General features: G+C 41.8%; 1 protein-coding gene across 2 annotated transcripts; it reads right to left on the bottom strand.

The window, feature by feature from the left end:
• Window positions 1–343: 343 nt before the first annotated feature.
• tbc1d24 (TBC1 domain family, member 24) lies at window positions 344–9,566 on the bottom strand. Of its 2 annotated transcripts, none has more exons than XM_061094903.1 (7): window positions 9,506–9,566; window positions 6,014–7,116; window positions 5,070–5,228; window positions 4,525–4,588; window positions 3,791–3,886; window positions 2,498–2,744; window positions 344–1,541 (listed from the first exon to the last, which is right to left on the bottom strand). In XM_061094903.1, exons 2-7 carry the CDS (start codon window positions 6,994–6,996, stop codon window positions 1,387–1,389), a joined length of 1,704 nt encoding a protein of 567 aa, XP_060950886.1. In that variant the 5' UTR covers window positions 6,997–7,116; window positions 9,506–9,566; the 3' UTR covers window positions 344–1,386. The 2 variants fall into 2 exon arrangements, with proteins under 2 accessions (XP_060950886.1, XP_060950887.1); XM_061094904.1 differs by having other exon boundaries at window positions 6,014–7,016; window positions 9,506–9,543.
• Window positions 9,567–10,302: the final 736 nt, after the last annotated feature.

Here is a 10,302-nt window from a genome sequence, read left to right as displayed (position 1 = left end):
TAAATCTTTCTGAATCTCAAAAATGATGTCTAATTTAAAAACAAACAAATAAAAACATTTTAAAATTAAATTAAAATTTCTGTATTAAGATATACATAGTCCAGTCATTTTGGGACCACATATGCCAACTGTAACTACTTGGAGTGGAGCAAAACACAAGAAGATGGGGATTAGAGGGTTAGAGGGTAGGATTCATGGTCAGCTGACCTGAAAAGGCATCTGGCACATTTCTGTAACAGTCACAAGAAATGTTACCCTCTCTCTGCAGCGACAGAGATGTGGTAGAAGCGGGAGAAAGAATAAGTCAACAGTGAGACAATGAAACACAGATGGAGTCACTCTGCTGAAAGCGTATTGCTGTATTTTCACATGTAGAACACATCGACTGATGTTTCACCGGAGCACATATTTGAACACAGAGATACAAATAGGCTGTATAACTCCAACAGTGCACAGATTTGGACTTTTGTTACTATTCGCACAAGGGAAGAGGACGGAGATAACAGGGAAAAGGGTAAAAAGAGGAGAAGGATGAGCAAACTGCATTTATCTTAACTGCTTGTAAACCAATAACACCTTGACTTTTAAAAAGACTGTTACTCTATACAAAGGAGAGACTGACACTCATCCGAACGAAAACTTTCACGTATGGTGCAAAATGGCAACACTCAAACTCACCACTGATATCCACGAACATGTACCACGTTAATTTGTTTAAAAGATCTCCCACATAGTGATGGTAAATCAACGTGTGGGGAAATGCAACCCGACTTGGCAAAGCTGCCCTGGTACAACTTTAGTACATCTAATTGTTTCAACATTTAAAAACACTTATCATCAAATTTACTGACTTGACTTTTTTCTCATAAACCTCAATTGATCAACATGTTCTGGTTAATGATATATTCTTAAGGACTGAGAGATAGCTGAAAGTGAATTTGGCAGAAAGACCTAAACCACAGAACAAACAGTACTGAAGTCAGAAATGAAAATATTGTTGCTCAGCATCAACATGAATACACAGCCGACATTAAAAAAACGTCTAGATAAACCTTTATCTAGAGTTGATCTAAACACCTCCTTCATATGACTGCACACAAAACAATTAGTTTACAATAATACAAATCTGTAAATACAAAAATAAACACAAAACCAAACAAATATATCACATTTTTTTTCACATGTGGAATTTGGATTAGCTGCGATAATAAATAAAAAATAGTTAATCATTTATGAATTTGTAGGACGGCTGTAGTTCTGTTTACATATATGGGTTTTCCACCTCAAATACTGCTGGACATTATCAGGACTTATGCACCTATGTGTCCATGTATGTGATATGTATGGATCAACATGAATGTGTATTGCGTGTGTGTGTGTGCAGCATTATGAAGCCATGGCATCCTGGAAACCCCAAACTTCCAGCAGTGCAACTTGGAAGGTCTCTGCACACAGGGGCGGGTTGTCAAAGGTGGCGCAGCTGCCGGAGCGCCCGTGGTTCAGTTCTGAGTCAATGTAAAGAGCGTTGCCTTCACCTCCCCCTGGTCAAACATAATAGCACAGAACATGTGGAAGTTAAAAGCAACGGAGAACAATGCTGCATTTCTGCTAATGATCTAAACCTAACACAACCAAGTACATTGTTACATAAACATGAAAGAAAAGCTAAAATCCAACATTTACTGCATTTTAAATGTTTTAGTCGACAATGGAAAAATCTTCAACTCAACTATGTAACTTAGGACGTTTTCACCCGCGAAAGTACGAACCGAGTTCATACATTTGTCCCAATGTAAACATTTGATCCAGTTATTGTTGGTTACACATTGCAATTGAAGAAGTGGACAAAAGACATTTGAATAAAATATGTACGATATGTCCTGTTATCATAACCTACTTGGGCTGCATCTACCTGACATTAATTGGTTTAAAGACGGGCCTCTGACCGTGTGGCCACTTCTCCAGTTTGAATGGACAATATATATGGTTTTAATATATAATATAATAGCAATATAATAAATATCATTATGATATTGCTACCAGCACCAGCAATTTCCGGACCAGTACTCAATACTAGTTTGAATTGGCCAAATACATGTCCTCATCGTTCAAACATTATACTGCAGAGGGGAAGGCTGCAAGCTATCCTGCGAGTTGGGGCATTCCCTTATCCTGCATCTACTTCTTCTATTCTTTAATGCTGTCTCTATTTCTTGAAATTGGTCCTAAAGTCAGAACTATCCAATCCTATTTCCCACGGCAAACCACTTAAAACCATGGTTAAGTTGGATCAAAACTGAGACCATCTCTTTTGGTCGGACTCACTTATGGTCTGTGGGAAAGCCTTCAGCTGTTATTTTGTTTTGGAGTAAACACTGAAGTCTGAAAGTCCCGACCAAACAAGTTGTGTGTGGAAGCACCCATTATCTAAATTCAGCCAGTTACCATCATAAAATGTTAAATAGGCAGTAATAAGATGCTTTAACAATCCACTCACCTATGATGATGGAGTCAAAGTTTCCGGCCATGAACATGGAAGTATTCCTGGAGTTAAGGTTGAAGTGGCGAGCGGAGAGGAAGGGCGACAGTTCTCCTACAGCTTTCTCTGGCTGCTGTAAGGTGTGGTTCTCAGAGTTCTGGCCCTCAGCGGACGCCGTGTCGTCTTCACCCTGGACCTTGATGGAGGAGGCCAGCTCCGGGTGGCGGATCACCACCCACTCGTAGCGCTCAATATCCGGCTTCAGCTAACAAGGGAAACAAAGTGGTGACTTCTTCTGCACGGCAGACATCATCAAATTACACTCCAGGGCACCACACATTCATCTAGAAAGGTGCTCAGGGAGTGTGTTCCTCTGCCAAGGCCCTATCTTTCTCGACATGTTAAAAACAAGTTAAACAAAATAAATTCTGGATCTGTTCATTTGTCTGGATCTACTGCAAATTTACTAGGTTCTTCCTTGGATCATAATCCACCTCTCCACAAAATGTAATGGAAATCGGATTATGTTGTTTTTGCATAATCCTAACACTGATGAAAACGTAACTTTCTTGGCGGAGGTTATAAAATAGTATTACGAATGCATTCGCAAAATAAATACTTATTATCTTAAGAGTATCAGAAGAGGTACTAGTGTGATAACCTAGCTTCTATTTTATCAATAGAAAGAATATATGCCAGTAAATCCCTCCACGCCCTCTCCAACCCTCCACCGCACATCTGAGGGACATGAGTCCCTGCTGACAGCCTCTTGTGTGTGTCAGGTGTGGTGTCAGGTGAAACCCCGGTCAGATACAGACTGGATCAGATTACCGGAGTTTCCGATGTGTGTGTTTGTTTAAGAATTAGTGAGTGAGATGATGGTATTTCCTGGTGTGCAAGCTCAGACGGCCCACTGCTGTGCATCCACACAAATAGACAAGTAACTAAAGGAGATCCAGTCTCACCCAAAACTAAAGCTCAAAGTGGCAGGTTCAAAAGCAGATCAAACTTAATGTGAGGCTGTTTGTACAGAGGGAGACGAGGACAAGTCATTAGCTGAACTGTGACCCACAAGGCAGGCTTTTCAAATGGCAGCCTTGGATGCTGCTTGAGGCCAGGGCCACTACCTCAAGAACACAGTTAACCATAGTGGATGGTACCCTCTGGTGGTTAAAAAGTGTTACTGCTCAGTAAAAAGACATCTTCACTCCAATTGATCTCTAAGAGCATCCGGAAGTTCAGCTAAAAGGGGCAAGGATTTATTTTCTGCTGAATGCAAGCTCGTAAATAAGGATAGTAAAATTAACTGACCCTAAAGACGAAGCATTCCCCTGTGCCAAAGAAACTCAATTTGTTGCCTCCTCTCTTCCGCTCCTCCCAGTCTGTGGATAGGAAGGCTCCACATACCTGTAAGAAGAAAAATAATTATCATGTGTAACACCAATCTGTTGGACTTGCTCATGTGCATAGGCTTTATTTTCTAAGATACCTTAAATTCATACGATTAGCAGGTTTGTGGAGGTTTGATCCACGTTGACAGAGGACGAGAAATATTTTGAAAATCAGAAAGCTTCTCTGGACCTTTTTACTTATTAAATGAAAAACACTGACTGACTGCGTGTAGGTCACTACCAAAGGGCTTGTATTACACTGCACACACACAACAGCTAGATTTTATAGGGTGGATTTTACTGGTCGAACATGACAACCATTTACTAACTGTTTCCCCATTTAACTGTCACACCTGAAACAGGAAGTGTCAGAGACAGAAACAAGTCCATGATAGTGACACCAACACTATTTAGTTTTGACTCAGTAATTCAGTAATTCTGTCCCAACAAAGGTTGAGAACATGTAGACATTCAATTTAACTCTGCATTTTGCTGTCTGTAATAACTACGGACAAAAACCTTAATATGAAGATGGCTTATTGATCCGAGCTGCATCAATATTCACAGAATTATCTGGTGTGATGACATCAAGGTGTTATCATATCACACGTCAGTGTCTCTGTTATAAATAATAATAATGTATGTATTACTCACGTCTCCATCGGTGGTCCGAATGAGGAGCAAGGTGGGTTCGTAGCCTTCACAATGTGAGTAGAATCTGGAGGGAAATGTGAGCGTTTAATTCATTGCAACTCAGTGAAAGCAATTCCTCAAACTGACTGCGAAGACAAAACCTATTTAACTTCTGTAAAATAAGGCAGTGGCTAAGAGGAAGATGAAATAAACACGTGTTATCTTATACTATATGTGTTACACTGGCACTTTGATTAGTACAGTTTGTACACTTTAAATTGCTTCCAGTATGTATGTGAGTGTACCTACTAATTTTTCCCCAAAGCAAATCAAAAGATCTTTATTAAGTTGTGTCTGTCTAATATAAACAGACAATGAAAAAAGCGCAGAAGTCTCTGCAAATTTTCCTTATTTATGGTTTCGTTTCCAAGTTACAACCTTTTTTGCTTTTGGTGCTTGTTGTTTTGGTTCACAGCTTCAAATTCAAAACAGGGCCTGAGATGTTGGTTGAGAGCAGTAGCCAAAAGCTGCATTGATTGTATTGAGGTAAGCATTTGAGAGAGTACCTGTTCAGGCTGCAACCATGGGTGGAGGTGGTGAAGACGAGTTGTGGTTGACACAGAGCAAAGCGCTCAGGGATCCACGACCAGATGTCTCGCATTTCCTTGGCGCTGACGATCTCAGAGGAGAAGGTGTCTGGGTTAAGGGCCAGCTGCACGTTCCGCCTGGAGACGCCACAAACGTAAACACAGGGAGATGAAGAGGCAGCGAATGAGAGAAAGATCCAATGGTTGGTGACGCAGAAACCTTCGATAATCATTTGAAGCACATGATGGTGTGAATGTATTTATGGCAGACATCTGAGAGTCTACTGACACTAACCATACTGCTTCTGAGAGTTAGGGACTATTTGGCAAAATTGGAAATAGATCTGGAGAGGAGCATAGAGAAGAAGACCCACCTAAAACTGTAAATGAACCAAAGCAGTGAGCACAGGAGTGGAGCGCAGACGAGACAAGATGGTGGATGGAAAAGTGCGGAACAGACCAAACAAAATGGAAACAGAAACATGATGTTAAACAGGGATGCAAGGGAAACTTCAACCATTCTTCAAAGCATGCAGGCATAAGAAGCTTAAAAGAAAAAATATTATTGCAAACAATGAAAATGAAAATGAAACTGCTCATCCCATAATTTATCATAATCACCCATAGTAGAAAATAGTCTAAATGGTCTAAATCAATAGTCCAGGAACTGTGACTTGCTTTTAATTAAGTTCAATGTCATTCACATGAGTCATTTTAGACATATGGGTATAAACTTCAACTAATGATTTTGTCTTATATAGATGACTAAAATTCTTTGACGTGTATGGTGGTATGATTCAGTTTACATGTGATGGATTCAATGTCACTGATGTAAATGCACTAGATGCAGCCTGGTTTCTAAATAAAGTTTATTGACAGATGGTCCCAATTCACTGTGTAAATATAACCATTATTGACTATACCGCTTCTGTTTGACAGTGATTCCTTTCGTCTGCAAGGACTTTTCATTTGTGAGCTGCAGCAGAGTGATCTCCTTGCGGCTAAACAGGCGGATGGAGAAGGCTTTTTCGAGCAGCTTCTCAGGTGTGACGGTGGAGGCAATGCCCTTGACGAAAGCCTGAATGTCCGCCCTGACTTTGCTTGAATCCGGCTCGCTGCTCTGGCCCCCTTGGGCTCCGGCTTTGTGCTTACAGTAGAACTTGAGCAAGGCTATAGCCACACGGTAGAGAACCTTGTAGCCCTCCACTAGGTAGACGTCCAGCACCCGGACGACATGGCTGAAAGGCAGGTCTCCGAGCACCCAGCGTTGCCAGTCTGAGTAGACTTCCAGCACATCCTGGGCTGTGGCTATAACTAACTTGTGGGCGGCTGTGCAGTACTTGTTGGCCAGGTCACCAAACGTCATGCTTCCCGACTCGTAGGCCAGGAAAGTCTGGTCGAGCAGCCGCTTGCCGGGCTCGTTGCAGGCCAGCATGCGGCTGACGTGCTCAAAACACTGAGCCTCGTCCATGCTGAAGTGCAGGAGCAAAGAAGTAACAGCCGGAAGTGACGGGCAGTGGGAGATATCTGGAAACTGTCCAGCCAAGCAGTTGATGATCTTATGAGCTGATGCTACTGCCTCTGGCTTCAGGCAGTACCTTGGCAAAGGAATACCATCCACAAAGTCTGGTAGTGGCATGTGGGAGGAAGGTTTCTTAGTGGCTGAGTTTCCCATGATGTCACGATACACTGCTGCATCAGGGGTGACTGTACGACAGGGAATATCTTTGATAAGCTGCTGGTAGACTTGTGCTCGTAGTTTGTGGTTTTTGGCCCAGTAACCCTGGCGAGCCATCTGCTTGAACTCTTTCAGGTCTTTGCAGTCTACCTTGGTGGGCCCGCCACTATTGGCCAGATCCCCCATTTGGTCCCAGTCCACAAAGCTGCCATAGTCTTCTTCAGCCATGATGCTGGAAACTTGCTGGACTGTGAAGAGAGAGCAGTCACGCTGGGGTTTTAAAAAAAACCTTCTGTCCTCCACACAGCAGATAACTAGTTTATTCCTCTTCACTGCCCATGCTGGTTACTGAAAAACACAAAGGGGGAAATTACAAAATGAATGTGTATTATCATAATTGCATTGTCATTATTCATGAGGCTTGTTAAAATGCTAGAAATAATTTACTTTTACATTTTTATTCCATTGAAGGTGATTTGAAAGGATTCAGGAAAAGATGCGACACAGAGCGGACACAGTAAATCTCTACTGTAAAATGACATTAGCCAATTTCACTTATCAGATCAACGATTTAGTAAAGATCTTCAGATCTGAAAAAAGCATCTTGCATTTCATACATTTCAAGTGAAAACTTAATCAAATACATCCGTAGCCTGAATGGAATGCATGGCAAGACTTTCTTAGTGTTGCCTTATGACAGGCACAAAACGACTTCAGATGACCTCTGATGCAAAAATATTTCTCGAACAGATTAAATTATCCATGCAGAGTTAGATACTAAAGAAAGCGCCACTATTATGCAGTAATTATGTAATTTCCTGCAAGTGCTTATCCACAAGATACATGGAGAAGCATTTCCTGTGACTATTTGCTGTGTTTAATTCACATAGAGTGGTAGTCGTACAATCATTAAACAATTCCACATGTTTCTCGACAAGTCACGAGAAGACGCACGTCCAAAGATCATTTGCTATATACTGAAAATAGTCATAAAATCCTCAGACCATTACACAATGCCCTCCTAGTCACATGGAAGAGGGCACGTACAAATTCATGCGTGCACGGTGAATCTACAGCGAGACTGCCTTTCCTTCTTAGAGAGTATGTTAATATACATGTATATTCTATCATTCACAGTGGATGTAACTGACCTGAGGCAGATTCGATTCAGAGCAGACAAAAGAAACTGAGCAGGCCACCCCAACATCTCAGATAACTTACTAAATTAAGCCAGTATATATAATGATATATTAACTTCTTATATACTCGGCCCATCAGTAACACAAACAGGCATAGTGAAGTAATTTAAAATGCTGTTGAGCAAATTGCAAAACTCAACTACCAAAGTTACCATATCCAGTCCTTAAACCTCAGTGCATGATATTTTAAACTAGGTCAACTTATCCCATGGAGACAATTTGCAGCACTGCTCAGCCGATCTGTGGATCTCTGCTCCCATAGAGCAGCACAGCAGAGTCACATCCCAGCAGCAGCAGCTGTGCATCCAAGTGGAAGCCTACAAACATGGCACCTCAAAGGTAATGCAAGTTCATCCTAAAATGAGTTTAGCCTACTTAGCTAATTTGGCGAATGCATACGTATTTAGGTCTTCACTATAGTAAACTGACAGTATAGGTGCACCAATAGACTGTAGGAGTATATATCAGCTCTCATGAAGATGTATCATTCATTTAAAATATAGCATTGGTACTGGCCGGATAATTAAACTGACTACAATTGTTTTTATATTCATATCATATTGTATGCTATCTCTCCACTCTGTGTGTGTAAGTGTGTGTATGTAAATACACAATTTGTATAATTGTTGGTTTTAATCAAACATCACTAATATATGCAGAAATACAGTAAACATCCTTTGCTTTCATCCTGTATTGTTCTCTACTTACAATATCCCATCTGTGGTCAAAGGTGTAGATCATCTACATATGCTCTGCATTTTATTAGATTATTTATATGATTATATCTGAGCCAGGTCCTGCTCGGTTCTGGACAATCTGCTGCTGGACATGGACCTTATCTCAAAGTGAATATCATCTCTTGTGTTTTCCTGGTGCCTCTGCAGACAGGACAGCTTCAGGTCAGGCAGCAGCAGCAGCAGCTGACTGAAGGATGACAGTTTGACTTCTGATGAGCAGATGCAGACATTAGCACACAGGAGGCTAACGCGTCGCCTCAGGTAACAGGGCAGTGTTTGCAGGTGCAGCCGAGTCAACACACACCGAACTGGCTTCACATGCAAGCGGATCTGCTTAACCTGTCCTTTCAGTCCATTAACACATTAACGAGCAGCCCAGATGACAGCGGCTGAAACAGCATTCGGCACTAAATCTGTCAAGTTAGCATTGCTAACGTTAGCTAGCCGCGGGGCTGCTCCTGTCAGTGAGCGACAGGGGCTAACGAGACCTCCGGCAGAAAACCAGAGGACCAGGCACACATGAAAACACACTGAGAGGACACGACAGGTAAATTAACAGTAACACACAGCCAAGCTAGCAGTGCTACACCAGCTAGCATACCCGTTACCAACCACACGTTAATGTAGGACGTGTACTGCGGGAGTTAGTTACAGATTTCAGCTTTAATAATGAGACATTATGCATTTTAAAACACAGAGACCACATCCGGGGACCACAGGACACGACCTCCACTGCAGCTCCACCGCAGACTGACAGGGGGGAGAGCAGCGGTCCTCACACACAGCGAGGGATTCTCTTACCTGGACGCGAGATGTCTTGAGACGTGAAGCCGCACTCATGTTGGAAGATCTCGAGCATGCGCACTGGCTTCAGATCCGAGTCCAGCTGCATCCACGGACCCTGGAGACCACGCCCATCACCACGCCCAGCACGGGAGAGGATCCAGATGTGATCCTCACCCGCACCCGTACCCTCGAACAACTCACATCTGGATTCAAAGTGCACTGAAGCTTCGAAGTACTCCATCAAATGTATCTAAATGAAAAGTTGGTAAATCCCTTCAGATTGAACTATGAGATAAATTGGCCAGTTTATAGTTGGATGGATTTTGTTTAGACATTTTTACATGAGAGGTGCACAATTCAGTTGTGTTGTTTCATTTTGTGTTGTTCACAGTTAAGGTTCGTATCAAACAAAGGTATCCCTGTGAAATATGCAGCTGTATTCGTTGTGATATCTCACTGTAAAGATAGGCAGCAATTAAAACATTTATAATTTTGTAAAAAGCCTCTGGCGGCCAATAAAAAGGAAAATAAATTTACAACCAATTGAAAGGGAACAGTCTAGGTCACCGTAAATCATTTCGAGAAGCCTACCTGTTACCATTATAAAAATAGAGTATTTTTCAAAGTTCACCCTTTCAAAATAACAGACACAAGATAGCAAACTCCCTCTCTGATGCCTTCCTGCAGAGGCCTTCCAAACTCTGTAATATGTCATACACAATATCAAAGATATCAAAAGATGTATCAAACACAAATTCCACTGATATATACCCAGTGGTGGGAAGTAACAAAGTAGAAATACTTCGTTACTG

This window comes from Limanda limanda, chromosome 21 (genome assembly GCF_963576545.1).
Source record: "Limanda limanda chromosome 21, fLimLim1.1, whole genome shotgun sequence".
NCBI lineage: Eukaryota > Metazoa > Chordata > Actinopteri > Pleuronectiformes > Pleuronectidae > Limanda > Limanda limanda.
This window is presented reverse-complemented; position numbering and strand designations above follow the sequence as displayed.